Source organism: Tubulanus polymorphus, chromosome 4 (assembly GCF_964204645.1).
Source record: "Tubulanus polymorphus chromosome 4, tnTubPoly1.2, whole genome shotgun sequence".
NCBI classification, from domain to species: Eukaryota; Metazoa; Nemertea; class Palaeonemertea; order Tubulaniformes; family Tubulanidae; genus Tubulanus; species Tubulanus polymorphus.
The window spans coordinates 24,889,166-24,905,731 of NC_134028.1; the positions used below are offsets into that span (position 1 = coordinate 24,889,166).

Here is a 16,566-nt window from a genome sequence, read left to right on the forward strand (position 1 = left end):
TTTCATCGCAGTTTACAAGATGACCCGACCAATTAGCAGAAATAAGGTATCATTTAATTTTAGCCTAATATTTTCCGTTTCACATTTTCAATATTTCGGTGGTTAATATCGACGATTCCTTCCAAATTCGTAACAGCTTCCTCTCCTCGAAAACCAGTCATTCCTCTAATGGTATTGTATTGAATCTGCATATGTTATAACCGTTTATAATCCGAAATCAAACAATAAATAGAAGAATCAATTAATTTATTTATTTCTGTTGTTCGTAGTTTATTCCATGTTTCATTATTTCTTAACACATCAATCGATTTTTTTTCATAACAAAACAATTTATAAAAATTTACCATTCTTCTTCGTACTCGTCAAACTGACCATACATCGCGTTTTGGCGGTATCTTTCAGATCCTCCCATCGTTTGTCTAAACCTGCCCGTTTCACCGGCCGTGCGTTCATTTTGGAAACCTCCATCATTATTGAAAGATTCGTCAAACCCTCCCCAAGAGGCTTTATTACCCAACCTGCCTGTGCTTTGATGAAACCCTTTCGTTCCGCCCTGACTTCCAAAATCTTTTGCCCCGCCTTTGGAACCTTGATTCCAAAACCCACTGGCCCCACCTTGAGATGCCTGATTTCCAAACCCCTTTGCCCCACTTTTAGAACTTTGATTCCAATAGCCCCCAGCCCCTCCTTGTGACCCCCGACTACCATACCCTTTGTCCCCACCTCGGGATGCCCCATTACTATACCCTCCAGTCCTTTCAAAATTGCCGCCCCCAAAATTGTCAAAATCAACGTCCCAACTTTCATCCATCGGTTCTTCCTGTCGTCGGTGTTGATGTTGTGCTCGAAGTTCATTCTTCATTTCTTTCATCGCTTTGGCCAAATACGTCGAAAATCGCGACATCATCTTCTCCTCGAGATTCCCCTCCTAGTAACGCAACAATGACAGCGATCAAAATCAATCAATCAATGGATACAGATAAGATTAAAAGGATATTCGACTTACATCGACGTGTCCTCGTGGAGATGCGCCGCGGAAGTTACCCAAAGTATTCGCTTGAAAATCAGGTCGGCTATTATAAAAGAAGATAACTTTTCCGTAAAAATCCAAATCGGACTTCATGTTTCTCGTTGCGGAAATCTCGATTGTCACAACAGACGAGAAAAAATATATTCACCTTAAACCACGATTCGCCGAGTTACGGTTGAAATCAAAATCATCCCCATCGGGTCGACGATAATCGTCTCGGTAATCTGCTCCTCTGCCAAAACCTGGTTTATCATCGAATCCAGCGTAATCGCCGTGGCCACCGCGGTTGAACCGGTTGCCGCCGCCGCTGCCTCCTCTAACGCCGCCGCGACCTCGGCCGGTATGCCAGCCATCGTTTCGTCCGGGGAATCTTAGATGATCGTCGTCGATAAACTGTGTGTTATTGAATCTATTACCGGCTCCTCCTCGAGGTGGACCACCTCCTCCTCGAGGTGGACCACCACCTCCTCGAGGTGGACCAGCGCGGAAACGTCCGCGTCCGCCTTCATCAAATCCTACAATAGATTTCACAATTAAATCTCACAGGGGGCGCCTCTTTTATTTGACTTGCTACTTGATCTGCTAAGAATCCAATCAATTAACACAGTCAAATACATAAAAGACAGACGCAAACTGTTTTTGATTTTACACGTGACCTCAATCTCAACATATTTCCCTCAATTTCAATCAATTTACAGAGCCAATCATCTAAGACATAGGCTGAAACTATTTAATTTGGTTAAGTCAGTTAGTTTAATTTTTCGAAATCAATCTTCATTATTGTGAGTCTTAGATATAAGGTAGCTGTTGGATCTGTGTAGGAACTTTTTAAAAGGAACAAAAGTATTCATACATACCAGGTCCAGGCTGTTCGTCATCAAATCTGCAAGAGAATAGATGTACACAATACATAATAATTTGTTAAAATTCTCTCTACGTCTAACTTACTCGGTACATGTCAACTGGTGATGAATTTTACCAACATCAATCTATGAAAGACCTTCTATTCCCCTGATTCTTAAATATTAACAGCAGATTTCCCTGATTCTCAACTCAGTGAAATATTTACAGCAGTCTCAACGCTACAGAGTTCCCTGATTCTCAACTCAGTGAAATATTTACAGCAGTCCCAACGCTACAGAGTTCCCTGATTCTCAACTCAGTGAAATATTTACAGCAGTCCCAACGCTACAGAGTTCCCTGATTCTCAACTCAGTGAAATATTTACAGCAGTCTCAACCCTATCGAGTTCCCTGATTCTCAACTCGGTGAAATATTTACACCAGTCCCAACCCTATCGAGGTCCCTGATTTTCAACTCGGTGAAATATTTACACCAGTCCCAACCCAGTCGAATTCCCTGATTCTCAACCATTTAGTCGCAATGTTACCCGGTTAGGCAACATACAGATTTAAACAAACCAGTTTAATGGACCGGTGCACACTTACCCGAAGCGCCTTTTCTTGTTCTCCGGAACTCGGTTCAAACGAAATCCCGAATTGCCGCGTTTTCTGCCTCCTTTATCCCATTCATCTGTGTAATCAAAACGGAGTAATGAATTGAGTAACCGTAACTACCGTGTTATATGTCCAAAAACTGAAAACCATTTTCTAGTCAGTGAAGTGTACCGGTCGTACCTCGGTGTTTTTTCACCACTTTCACTTTAGGTCGCGGATTCGGGTCCAAAAATCGCTCGCAAATCTCGTGCAAACGTTTGTTGTACGACTGTTGTCGTTGGTGACGTTCTTTGTCGTTCATTTCCGACCACTTTTTCACGTATTCGCTCTTATTGTGCTCCTCGAGCATTCGAAACTCCCCGACGTAATTGTTTCTCTACGGAAAGAATTAAGACGACGATGAAAGTTTGTAACGAGAAGATGCGAAAGGTTAGGATTATTGCTCGGTTTTTTCTTACCAGGAATGTTCTCATGTGTTTGTTTGATGACATATGCGCGACGACCTCGTGGTATTTGAAGTCTTCACCCATGTGTTCCTTACATACTGAACACCGGTATTCAATATCACCGTTACTGAACTGCTTCTCAACCAGAAATTGAACTCCTTAAATGATGATATCGACGACGGATATAATATTTACAAATATCTATATTTTCTAATCTTGTATTTCTATGATCTTGTCTTCTAAAAACTTCATGGAGATTTTAAGTTTATCTAAAGGGAGATTTTAGGAGCTCATACGGTAGGAGGGGAATTAAGGATTTTCTCGGGAGGATTTTAGAAATTTTTAGGGGAGCATCTTAGGGGTTTTTAAGGGGGTATTTTAAAAGTTAGTAAGAGTGTATTTGGGAGCAATTTCTATGGGGGATTTTCAGACTTTCTACGATAGGTTTCAAGTGTTTCAACGGAAATTTCAGGAATCTTGAAGAAGGGATTTCAGGTGTTTTTAAGGGGAAATATGACACATTTAATAGGGGGAATATTTTGAGGTATTAATTAAGAGAATTTACCAACGACTTTAGTTTCATCTTTGTCGAGGAAGTCTTGGATTTTCGCCCTTTCGTCGACTTCACCTGTCGTTCAAGAGCAGAATTAATAATAGACAATTGGAAAAAACAACTAAATACTCAGTGAAAACTAAAGAAAACAGAATAGATTTGACGAACCATTCAACTTCTGACGACGATCTTCCACTGAAAATAGATTACATAAAAACAGATTAGTTTTTACTTTCAAATAGTGAATACCTGAAACATCTCCCATCATGATCCCTAGTTTTTTATAACCAACCAAAGATTCAATGAGCGCCTCTAGTAAACATTTCCCCTGGAACCCGAAAGCTTTACCACAAACTTTGGAACTGATTCCTTGGTAACACCGAGAGTTTGAGGCGAATACTAGTTTTACTGTTAGAAGTTGACTAGGTTTATAAAACTTAGTTGAATAAATACCTCCTCTCAAAATCATCGAAACTGTAGGACGTTCGGTAGTTGAATCGATATGATTTTTACAATATTGTTTCACCAACTCATCCGCGTCGTCTTGTTTACCGTTCTCTATCAAAGTCCACATCTCGTAGTATTTGTCTTTCGAACCGCGTCTCTGCGAGGATAATCATTTAACAACATTTACAAAAAATGTATGCAAAAATGCAGTAAACCCTGCCCTATTCGGTGTAGGGAGTGCTGTTAGCAATTCACCGAGTTCAGAATCAGAACATAGTAGCGTTAGAACTTCTGTCTGTAAATATTTCACTGGGTTGAGAATCAGGGAGCTCGGTAACGTTGGGACTGTTATAAATATTTCACCGAGTTGAGAATCAGGGAAACAGGTTCTCGCAAATGAATGTGAGTAAAATTGAGTGTTTTGACGGAGTCGACTGGTACCATTGAGGCGAAGTCTAGTCAGTATAGCGATATATGTACTTACCATGTAATGCTTCATGTGTGGAAAAGCTGAGAAGTGATCGATAGCTTTCTGAAAGTCGCTCGGTAAATCGAGATTACAAGTCGAACAATAATGCGATATTTTCCCTGTGCCGAAATGGCGCTCGACCAAAAATTTCAATCCTGAAACAAAGTCGAACGCATGCGTGACATGACATAAAATAACAAGAACCTGATAGCCTGACTTCAGAGTTTAAAATGGCCTCCAATCTTAAGACTGTTCTTAACACATTTGCTATGAGATATCTCATTTTTTTCTGGTTCTGCAAAAACTGTCACTTAAAGGCTGATGATCATTCTAGTTCATTGTTAATCATATGAGAGACTTACCAACTGATGCTGATCGATCCGCGTCGACCGCGTCCTGAATCATGGCCCTCTCTATCAAAACAACAACTGATTAGAAACATTTTCGCACAGTTTTCAAAAGTGAACAATTGATGAAACATTCTGTCAGTTTGTAATATAGATACATATACCGGTAATATAAAACCGCACACTTTAAAGAGAGTTCCAAAAGCATTCTATGTGGAATTCTATATTATCTACGTATATAAGATTATTGTTGAAAGGGATGAACACGAAGGTTTTCATTGTATAACGTACCTGGCAACTTGTAATCAGCGTTTACAGTTTCTGTTGCCTGAAACAAAAATCTCAATTTTCATAATTGATACAATAGACTCGTACGCTTCCAGATCCAGAGCCTATTGTAAATTATCTTAGAGGTCAGGTAACCCTACAGGTCCCCACAGATCAGTAATTCCTGGATATAAGGAGTTTTAAGCCAGGTCCCTACAGATCGGTCATTCCTGGATATAAGGGGTCCCTACAGATCAGTCATTCCTGGTTATACAGGATCCCTACAGATCAGTCATTCCTGGATACACAGGGTCCCTACAGATCGGTCATTCCTGGATATAAGGAGTTTTAAGCCAGGTCCCTACAGATCGGTCATTCCTGGATATAAGGGGTCCCTACAGATCAGCAATTCCTGGATATAAGGAATTTTCAAGGGGAAAATTTCAAATTTCAAATTTGTATCATTGTAGCCATAGTTTTCTGCTACAAATATTTCTAGTTGCCTATTTCTCAAAATTGAAGTTTTAAAGGAGTTTCAAGCACCTCTAAAAGTATTTTCTAGTTTGAAAGAGTTTCTAAGGAATCAAGGAATTGTAGATACCCTGTAGCAGTTTGTGGGCAACGCTTACCTTTTTACCAAAATCGAAATGCTTTATGACTTTAAAAACGTCTTTGTAGTATTTCGCCGCGTTCATTTTAATATATTCAGCACACGCTTCATCGAGATTCATCGAATTCGGTCCGCCTCGGTTGTGCTCGAGAAACTGCAAGACTTCCCCGAAACCGTTACGATCCGTCTGTCTCTGTTAGTGAGAAAAATGATAAAATTCTATTTAGAATCAAAACTGCCATAAAGCATTTTCAGCCCAACCGGGGATTCAAAATATACCCTGAACTCCAATGATTTTGTACAGCATTTTGTTAATTACTGAATTTTTTGTGGAGAATATAAATCATATCATAACCTATCTATGTAGTAACGACCAATTGTCATGGCTTAAGTCTCAAATCTTTTCAAGTTTTTAGATAAGCTATAGAACTAAAATGGTCTAAGACTGATCTTCAATGAATCGCATGACTGCGCTACTGCCAACGTCCCACAACTGAAGGTATCCTTAATCAATGATATTATTCAAACTTACTAGGAAATTTTTCTTGTGACTATTTGATTGTAAATGTTCGACCATTTCGAGCGTGGTAATACCGCGCATGTTCTTATCGCGGTTCGCTACAATTCCGCACACCCGACACACGTATAAAATGGCGAAAGTTTCGTAAGACGCGGCGTACGTCGTTTCCGATATCATGTGAATACCTGCAATAATAATAACAAACACCAACACATTCAGCACATCTTTTCAACCAAAATACCAAGATTTTTCACATTTTTTCCCCAAATAATTTTTCCAGATTTTCACATCAAGGTACATACAGTAAGTAAGTGGTTACTGATCATAATCTGGAGAAATGAAAATAAAATCTTTAAATATTTCACACAATTTCATGATTTTATTTCCACAAATTTTTCAAACTTTTAAGCCGACCTTTTCAACAATTTCAATATGGACTTGTCCCCCAAGATTCATTAGACTTTGAGAACTCATTTTATCTTCCTATTGACATAATCACAATTTAGGAATATTTGCAAATGGATAGGGATCATTCATTTATGTATGCATGAAATTTGAACCCCCCCCTGTACGCAAAATCGGCTATTTTTTGATATACATTAAGCATTACAGTACGCAATTGCACCTTTCCCCCCTCCCATAATGCGTACGTAATAAATAAATGATCCCATATCTGTATAAATCATAAACTCACCCACAACTGGGTCGTCAGGCTTATTCAGTTTTTGTAGGTGCTCGGTAATGTGAGCACTTTTTACTTTGATCGGCTTGGCTGCAATAAAACATAAACGTAAATCAAAAACATATCACAATCGCCAAATGCATCAAACTCTGATATTCATCAATATTCAAGAATGATTTAGTTGTCGGTAAAGAAAGCAGGTTAAACAAGATTGTGCTCTTGCACTGAAGATAAGATTTCAAACGCCTCATACAAGTTTCAATCGCTTTATATTTTTTTAAATTTTTATATCGTGATTTACGTGTCAAAATTTTGCGGAACCATACAATAACATTTCCTATTTTATGACAAGCTATTTCTCTCAGAAACACCAGAATTCAACCTGGTAAAAAATCCTTTCAAGATGCCTCATTTTGCTGCCTGTATAATCCAGGAATCTGGTTGTGGATAGAGCAGCTATTTTCCTGATTTTCTACAAAGCAGTTTGAGATGCTACCAGTTTTTTTTTTTCATTTCATTTTCTCCTCCATTGCTGTATATGTGAAGGTAGGTATCAAGGGTGTTTTGAAGATTTCCGAGTAACAGCCCGAGTCATTCATTCATGCACAAGCATAAAGGGCAATAAAGCCACAAAGCGCGCGTGCTCAACGCCCAATTGCTGTTAATTCACAAGATATTCCAGTTTGATATGTATTTCATTTGCTGGCTAGAATGACTCTGAACGGCTGGCTAGAAACTCACCATCATTGTCAGTCAACAATTTATTCTATAAAGAGAAAACATTATTCAGGTTTTATTAATAATCAATGTGTCATCTCTACTACTGTAGACTTTCATTTGTATTCTTTCAAGACCCTGATTTAGGATGAGGAAACGTCCGAAAGATTGAGGGGTAAACCAGTGAATTCGAGTAACATATCGCACAAGATGATTACAGGGTTCTTACAGATCGGAATGTCCAAAATTCCCTGATATTTCTTATAGTTGACCGAAAAATCCCTGATTAAATCATAAAATATCCTAAGTGAGGCTGTTTCTTGCCATTCATCACCAACAAGAACAAGATAGACACTAAAAATTCTCTGAGATTTCAAGAAACGAGTCAGAATTCCCGGTAGGGAAAAATAAATCCTTATTCCCTGATTATCCCTTGATGAGTAAGAACTCTGTAGTTATTCAATCCTGCATACCATTATATTAGTGGTAACTGGTATGATAGGTTAATGTAGAGATGGAAGGTCAGTAGCACAGTCATGGCACAAATTTGAGACCAGTCTAAGATCGTCTCAGTTCTATAGCCAACCTAATAACTTAAGACGATTCTTAAGATAATACCACATTTAGACCCAAGTCATGATTGTGCAATTGACCCTGTGAGTTCTTATTCAAAGTTGAAGGTTCATCCAGAAATCAGGCTATTTGCAAAATGATCTTCACCTCACAGTAAAACCTCGGGCTACGATCTCTGAAACCAAAGAAGTACGGTAATATCCAAGCTACTTCAGCCCCTCTGGCTATCCCTCTGGGTGGAGGGAGGCAAATATAAGGATAAGGAAGTGTCTTGCCTGTTGTTACTGGACGGGGTTTAAACTCATGACCTGACATCCCAGAGTCGTCATCAACAATGGGAGTTATCAAATCAATGAAACTCAGCAAAATTTTTGTCCGAAAATTTGCGAATATTTACCACCATGTGTAGAGGCCACTTGACATGTTCCTTCTTTCTGTTGTACGGGTATCTGTCGTCACAAACCTTACAAAGCAGAGAAAACAAAACCGGTCAAAAAATCTTCTTAAAATTCTCCTTCGAAAATGACCAATTATGATACGCGTTTACAAGACATGGTTGGTTTTTTACATTTAGCAGGCAGAAATTTGGTAGACTTACCTCGCAGTACAGTGTTATCAGAGGAGCTCTAGTCTTTCCTGAAAATGGAAAATAATTAAAATTTAGATCAAAAAGCGTCCCAGTTGCCAGAATCCCTGTGAAGAGCTCAAGACTATCTCTACCTAGAACTCAAAATACACCAATGAAGTCCACACTTATATAGATCTTATATAGTAAACCTTGCCTTACTCTGACATGACTAACTAAGAGTTTTGACCAACTCAGACAAAATACAAAATACTTTCCTAACGGATATTCCAACCCTTAACTGAGGACCAATTTTACTAGTCGCAGCTAGGCAAGGTCTACTTGTAAACCATAATACATGTAAAATATATACAACATAATAAATAATTGATGCAGATTTGTTACGAACCTTTAGCTTCTTCCTTATACTTTTTATACTTCTCCAAATGAGCTTCAGTCTTGAAATGATCCATCATCGTCTAGAGAATAGAATTATTTAAATCGGTTGATATTTTCATCGGGAATAATTTCTGATTTATTCCATGGGATTTCCAGGTGAGTGTCCACCTTGTAAGCAAGTACCTGAACGTCATCAAGCGGGGCTCGGAAGAAACATAGTTTACACTCGGCCTCATTTTCCTCGTGATCTTTGTGCCATATATATTTCTGCAGGTATACGTCAGTCAGTTCACCAGACGGACTGAAAAACAAGATTAATAAATTAATGATCAAAAATCCTTTTCAGGGTCCCTAGAGATCAGTCATTCCTGAATATATTATAAGCAGTTTTCAAGGAGAAAATTATTTCAAGTTTTGAGGAAGTGTCTGCATCACTTTCATATCCTAATTACAGTAGACTCCTCCTAAATCGGTGCTGTTTATCTCAGTAAACCGGTAATTCAGTGGTTTTGTAAGCAAATTGTTATCCTTCATACTACACAACTCGGTTTCTAATTCAGTAAGCGCCTAATAGGTTAAACATAAAGAGAGATTAAGGCTGAGTTTTAGGACCCTGTTTCGGGACAAATTATGCGCTGGTATCTAAATGCCAATATCTTAAACTCAATACTTACAGAAACTTTTCGACGAGCCCATCAGGTCCAGCTAGAAAAGAAACAGTCACGCTTTGAAATGTAGAAAATGATAAATAAGTTGAAAATTCGATTGAAGGGCCTGTTTATGAGTCTTGGTCAGTTCAGGGTACCGGTAATGTTCTAGGATATCATCTTGAATGACAGACAATTGCCGGGGTCAGATTGGTGAACTCGGCAGGAATTCTAATATCACATTTTTTCCCGTCCTTGCAAATGGTCTTTTTTCAAAACAAATTATCTGGATATTTTTACACACAATTTTCCCAGATTTTGTTTTTACATTTTTAACGAAAGGTACAATACTACATGACCTCTTGTATCATCTCATCTTCAGCTTATCTCCACTTCTACTGCTACAATCAAACCGATCCGAGTTTGCCCAAAATGCCGTTCATGGCGCGTGGCGAGATAATGTTTTGTAAAATCTTTTTCTTATGATGTCAATAAACTAATATTATATTTAAAAAAAAAACCGATCATACATCGACTCATAGAACACTAAATCTCGATATCGTGAATGTTACCTTTACTGATGGCGGAACGAATCCGTGCAAGAAGACTTGATTTATCTCCTCCTGCACCGAGACCGAGTCTATTACATTCATCTCTCAACTCATTCACAGTCATAGATTCATACAATACGTCATCCTGTAATAAATAAACACTATGTTTTATTCTTTCAGTTTCTTGCACTCGATCAATGGTTATCAGATTTTAGGAATTTTTTATGCTTATTTCCAGCAGAACTCTGTCTAGTGTCTGAACAACCGGCCCATCCCCATCAAATCAACTATTCTTTCTATTCATGTATTAAATTTGACTAAAGTAAAGTTAAGCATTTACTGGTCGCATCGTTTTAAGTTTAAACATTCTTGCTGTGATGTCTGTAAATGCTAGTTGTTTTTTACCCCGACTACCAGTATCAAAAATAAAACTTCATTGAATTGAACTTGGAAGGAACGAATGAAGAAGGGAATGAATAAGTTCTCTCGGGATTTTCTCTGAGAATGATTTATCACTTACCTTATTCATGATTAATTCTTCGTTATTCACTCATCAGATGGTGAATATAACAATAAATGCAGGCCGAAATTAAAAAGCAAAACGGTGAAAATATATAACAATAGTTCAATTCAATTCTTTTGAATTATTTACAAATCAGCAAGGCCTGGTATAGTCGGAGCCACCCTGCTCGCTTCCCTGTGTCAGTGTTAGTCGGAGCCGTAAATTCTAACGGGGCCGCGCCGCGTGTAGAGTACCTAATCGTCACCAGGACCGGGACTCAATTGTGTACTATAATCAAAGTGTCTTCTGACGATTTTTGGATTTTTCATTTTTGTCTGTTAGTTTGGGTTCCGCATACGCTGAAACACGGCTCCATTAGTGTGTTGACAGCATTTAAGCCAGGGTTCCTTGATAATTTTGGTGGCATGTTGTGCCACAGATTGCTTAATCTGATAAAAAATCAAATATCAACCACCAGTTACTAATCGGTTTTAACAAGCTTTATTTATTGTTAACGTTAGGTTTTATGATAAAAAGGATTTTCTAAACATACATGAAAAATATTGACTTTGTAATGTGCATGTATATAATATGAGTTGGGGAGTTTTTCAGAGCCTTACATGAAGACATTATACAAAAATATCATTGGCACATTGTAGTAGTCATGTATTACTAATATCACATGAATATGAAACGTATATTTTCTCTTTTTGAAGTTCACTCGCTTTTTTTCAAGAGATATTGTGACTTACATTCTAGACATTCTTATAGCTAAGTACAGTTATCAGTTGTTATCAGAATAGACCAGACGATCTTCCGGGTAGCCTAGTACCTGGGCAACAGCAGTAATCTATCAATAAATCCAATTACTCAAATACTAACAAGATTTCTCTGAAATCACCTTTTACCCCCACCTTATTTATTAAGTGTTCAAAACACTTGATACCGGGGGTGAAAGTTCAACAAATGAAATGCATACATTTCGACCGGTAACAAAAAGTATAAGTCTTATCAGGCAATGTTGTTAAGTATGTATGAAAGAATTTGCGAATTTACGAAATTTTAAGCATTAAATGCCTGAAGTCAGAAAAAATGATGGCAGAAAAATATTAAAACTTTGAAAACTTTTGAATTGTTCTACGAGGCAAAATTTCCTCATTTTCTTGTATCAGGCAACTGAAACAGTTGTACTAATTATGGATTTGGCAAATATTATCACAATCAACATTTTAGAGTGCCGCATGCCTCTTTTAGCCGAGACACGAAAAATTGAGAAAAAAAAGTTACAAATGAATGAATTCAATAAAGCTCCAATTAAATCAGATCCTTGAGACAGTTTCGCGGAAAAATAGAATATGAAAGAATTTAAATAGAAATACAGTTAAATACAGATAAGAACTGGAACCATTTCGACAGTTCGAGGCCTAGGCCAGTTGAGGGATTACAAACTCTGATCGCTTCTACATGTATCAATCAGGGGCCAGTTGCTCAAAAGTTGGTTAAAGATAACCGGCCGTTAAATACCATAGTAACAATGAAATTTCAATTGTCACCATATCAACTATCCACTGCTTAACTCTAACCAACTTTTGAGCAACCAGCCCCGGGGTCCAGTTCCACAGTTCTGAGTTAAGATTTGACCCTGGGTTAAAACATTGAAAATGAACTAACTTTAACTCAGAGTTAACTCTAACTCACAACTGTGGAACTGGGTCCAGGTTTGCAAACTCTGCTATTCAGCAATACGTAGAGCACATTCTGGTCGAAACGGACATACCAGAAATGTATTCCAAAATCCGTAGCTCGACCTATCAAAACCTGCCTTTACTGAGAACTGTCGAACAGGGCTGTGTACAGTTAACCTTGTCTGACGCTCCAGTGTGGTGTGCCACACAACTTATGTTATGTTATGACCTAGTTTGGGAACAGCTTGGCTTGATGCGTTATAAAATCATATTCATACACACAAAATGCAGCAGTTGTTTTTATCATCAGGATCGAGATCCTCAGTTTTTGTTAAACCCTTTCAGTGCACCGGTGTATACACCACAGTGCGACGTATAAGTTGGTGAAGAACTAGTACATCGCATTACGGTGTATATAAGTAAATAATTAGTTATTATCTCTATTGAAAGATGGCAGCACCTGTCAAACATGTTGAGATATTAGCAACTTAGGATACACCGCAGCGTGCTGTAGATGCACTTAATCGGTATATCAATTATACAATTCACGGAGGTGGAACTTTTCAAAATTTCCAACTTCTTCCAGCACCGAAGGGAAATTTAACTGAAAGGGTTAAATTTGACTCCAGAGTTAAAAACAGTTCATTTTCAATTAGTAACTGTAAGAGTCAAATTCTAATTGAAAACTGCATAACTGGATCCGCTGTTGTACGTTCATTCATCTGCCGCATCTACTTCGCTTGAGTCCTTCGTCTCTTTAGAACTACCGGTGCTACTCGTCACAGCTGTACCGCGCGGATGCTTGCTGGCAATTTTGTTTTTCGTGTCGAGCAGTACTTTATACCCACCGGTGAATAGGAACCAAATGGCGATGACAACGCCACCTACACTAAAACTGAAGAACCCTACGACGAACAGTACGAGCACCAACAATGTACCGGCAATCGAAAGAATTGTTCCTGAAATATATGCAGAACATTTGACTAGATATTGTTCAACAAGGATTCTACAGCCAACTGTGGCAAGTGAGGATCCACCAGGTGCGGTATCAGCGTTCATATTAGCTCAATCTGTTTCAAAGCAATTATTTGATCTGCATTGATAGGAATATTGACATCCACTCTCTGGTAGGGGCAGCAGATATTTTAAAAGCCGTGGTTGATTCTCAGAGGAGTGGATTTGAAAATGAATGGGCCGCCCCTCTAAAACCTGTTAAAACCTGCGAACACTGGATGTCGATATATTTACCTTCAATAAACATGAATCCCATGAATGTAAAAGCGATAGTACCGGCGGCGAAAGCGATGAAACAACCGATTGGAATCGAACAGAATCCCAGCACGATTATAATCAATAACGTAGCGAGAGGATGAGCGATCGCGTATTCCTTCACGCAGTCGGCTTTCTGCGTCAGGTGAAATCTCTTGTTGACGCGCTGGCCGAATCGACGCATGTGGTCCCAGACGACCTCAGGGGTGCTGCTGTATTCCGGAGCTGACGGGTCCATATTTCTGAAAAGATTAACGTTAAGATTCTAACAGGAAATCCAAGATCCCCTAATATTTCCCCCACCCTCGATCATAAATTTCAAAAAGAACCAATTAAAGATCAGGGGCCAGTTGCTCAAAAGTTGGTTAAAGATAACCAGCGGATAAATACCATAGTAACACTGAACTTTTAATTTTCACTATGTCAAATATCCACTCGTTAACCGTAACCAACTTTTGAGCAACTGGCCCCGAGAATCCAAAATTCACTGATATTTTCCCTGACCCTCGACCAAAACTTAAATATAAGTTATCCAAAAGGGTTGTGCCAGTCTGGACACCAGCAAGAACAAGATAGACAATAACAAATTCAAATTCCCTGACTCTCTAAGAAAGAGTCTGAATTCCCTATTTTCCCCGAATTCACTTAAAGTCCTCTTTCAGTCAGTCTTGGTTGAGTTGTCATCTGGATAAGTCATCACATTATAAGTCATCACTATTTTTTAGTCCCAATTTGAATCTTTATTCAAATTACCAAGTGTGGTCATCCTTTGAATAAGTTGTCAATGATCTGATATCCTCTAGATGATTTAAGCATGACTGTAGTTTTCTTGGCTTGTCATAAAACCATTAGGCCTACCGGTATATAGATCAACCTCAGTTTCCCTGATGATAAACAGATTATCAAACGGATACTGGGGTTGACTGGTCAATGATGCTGGTTATGGATAGTTCAGACTCCTATTACATACCCGTGCATATTTCCGATGTTTTATGAAGTACAGAAATCGTATAAGTTACATAACACTGTGCCACAAAAATATCCAGGTTCAGAGCAATTTACACTGAACATCAGTCTACTAGTCTGCTGGCTTGTTTAAGATAAATCGAATGAACTGACAGTGTGTAGCGCATATAGGTTAATATTCACCTCGACATACTTTTCAATGTCACACTGTGAGGTGACCCAGACTCACTGACGCCTAGGCCATTGACTGAATATAAAAGAAGATTAGATGATAAATGTTGCCCTTTTTACACTTTCCAAAGGTACTCATGCACTGTCAGGGGAGGGGACATTATTTGAAGTTTTTAGGAATTTAGCCCTATGCTTTCTGACACCGAAATCTAGGATTTCTAAGGCATACATTTCATTGTCATACTCATTGAAGAACTCTTGAAACCGCTCCAAATCCATACACAATCATACACATCCAAAAAAACCCAAAAACGTCATTTCATTTTCAGTCTATCCTTGTCTTGCTCCAGTTTCCAGTACACTTAAAAGGGCTTGACAAGGCGAACAAAATCACCACAAAATTAGGCTCTACTTACGTTGACGTAACCTTTCCTACTATCTTGGACAGAAAATGCTCGACTTAATCGCAGAAAGAAGGGCGCACACGCAATATCGAATTCCCTTCCGGGTTCAATAAGGTTATTGACAAGTACCGACCTACATGAAGCTATCACTTTATTCGGATCTACCAGATTCAGGTTACTCATTTCCGGTTCTCCCGTACGTGTCTCACTGCCGGCAATACTTAAAATGCAAACTCGTGTCATTACCCTGCTGAAATGGCGAATACTATGATTGTTTCCTGTTGTTGATCGCTATCAGTATCAACCCGATTGACTGCGTAAAACGACATTTTATCAAAATAGCTTAACACAAAAAGAACTTATGAATTATGAATGATCCGTAATATACAATATTTGTAATTTTTTTACTTTGAACATCTTAATTGCGGTCGCGTGTCTCTGACCCATCTTTGATAATAGATTTAGCAAAATCGAATCTGGAAGATGGGCTTTTTTAACATGTTTCTAGTTTTTGGCGGCATTTGAAGGTTCATGAAGATATCAAAAAATATAAAAAATTCAGAAAACTCTCAGTTCCCGTTTTTTTATACATAGACTTTGAACATTTTAATTGCGGTCGCGTGTCTCTGACTCGTCCTTGATAATAGATTCAGCAAAGTAGAATCTGGAATATGGGCTTTTTTTAACATGTTTCTAGTTTTTGGCGGTATTAGCGAATTAGATCATTTGAAAGATCATACAGATTTCTCTTACATATCAAAAATGCAGAAAACTCTCAGTTCCCGTTTTTTAATTAATCGAACATCTTTGAATATCTTAATTGACAACAGGCGCGCGCCTTTTCAATTTCATTATATGGATATGTTACTGACTAATCATATTTGGCCTATAATCAAACCGACATAGAAACTACATTAATTAACGCGTATTGTGTTACGCCTTTTGATCGAGATAATGAGACAAATTTCGATTGAATTTCAAAGGACACTTTTGCCTTTTGTGCCATTTTGAATAGGTTACACCATTGGTAATTTGCTTTAATCTTACATCGCGTATCTCTAGGTGGTCAGTTTCCGAAATGCAATCGATTTATCAATACTTTGAATATTATTATTGTCCCTACATTTTTAATAATCATGTATCATCCTTATCCACTGATGATTCGGCGTTCCCCAGGATATAAACTCTAATGGCTATGTTCTCTATTTTTTCTTACGGACGTAATAGAATAACAAATCTGAATAACGCAGTTCATCAGACATTAGATGCTGACGTTGTTACCGAAAAAA

General features: G+C 38.2%; 2 protein-coding genes across 4 annotated transcripts; both read right to left on the reverse strand.

The window, feature by feature from the left end:
• Positions 1 to 261: 261 nt before the first annotated feature.
• On the reverse strand, positions 262 to 10,939 carry LOC141904150 (uncharacterized). Of its 2 annotated transcripts, none has more exons than XM_074792681.1 (24): positions 10,801 to 10,939; positions 10,302 to 10,425; positions 9,757 to 9,787; positions 9,266 to 9,383; positions 9,093 to 9,162; positions 8,717 to 8,754; positions 8,516 to 8,581; positions 7,570 to 7,594; positions 6,841 to 6,918; positions 6,159 to 6,331; positions 5,646 to 5,819; positions 5,041 to 5,077; positions 4,765 to 4,815; positions 4,418 to 4,557; positions 3,940 to 4,090; positions 3,655 to 3,681; positions 3,499 to 3,561; positions 2,946 to 3,091; positions 2,668 to 2,863; positions 2,479 to 2,563; positions 1,888 to 1,913; positions 1,179 to 1,545; positions 1,007 to 1,073; positions 262 to 928 (listed from the first exon to the last, which is right to left on the reverse strand). In XM_074792681.1, the coding sequence occupies exons 1-24, from the start codon at positions 10,807 to 10,809 to the stop codon at positions 341 to 343; spliced, it is 2,850 nt and encodes a 949-aa protein (XP_074648782.1). In that variant the 5' UTR covers positions 10,810 to 10,939; the 3' UTR covers positions 262 to 340. The 2 variants fall into 2 exon arrangements, with proteins under 2 accessions (XP_074648782.1, XP_074648781.1); XM_074792680.1 differs by having other exon boundaries at positions 4,765 to 4,830.
• A 328-nt stretch (positions 10,940 to 11,267) lies between these two features.
• On the reverse strand, positions 11,268 to 15,427 carry LOC141904650 (uncharacterized). 2 transcript variants are annotated; one of them, XM_074793281.1, is made up of 3 exons: positions 15,290 to 15,427; positions 13,716 to 13,978; positions 11,268 to 13,426 (listed from the first exon to the last, which is right to left on the reverse strand). In XM_074793281.1, the coding sequence occupies exons 2-3, from the start codon at positions 13,972 to 13,974 to the stop codon at positions 13,182 to 13,184; spliced, it is 504 nt and encodes a 167-aa protein (XP_074649382.1). In that variant the 5' UTR covers positions 13,975 to 13,978; positions 15,290 to 15,427; the 3' UTR covers positions 11,268 to 13,181. The 2 variants fall into 2 exon arrangements, with proteins under 2 accessions (XP_074649382.1, XP_074649381.1); XM_074793280.1 differs by lacking the exon at positions 15,290 to 15,427 and adding an exon at positions 14,707 to 14,841.
• Positions 15,428 to 16,566: the final 1,139 nt, after the last annotated feature.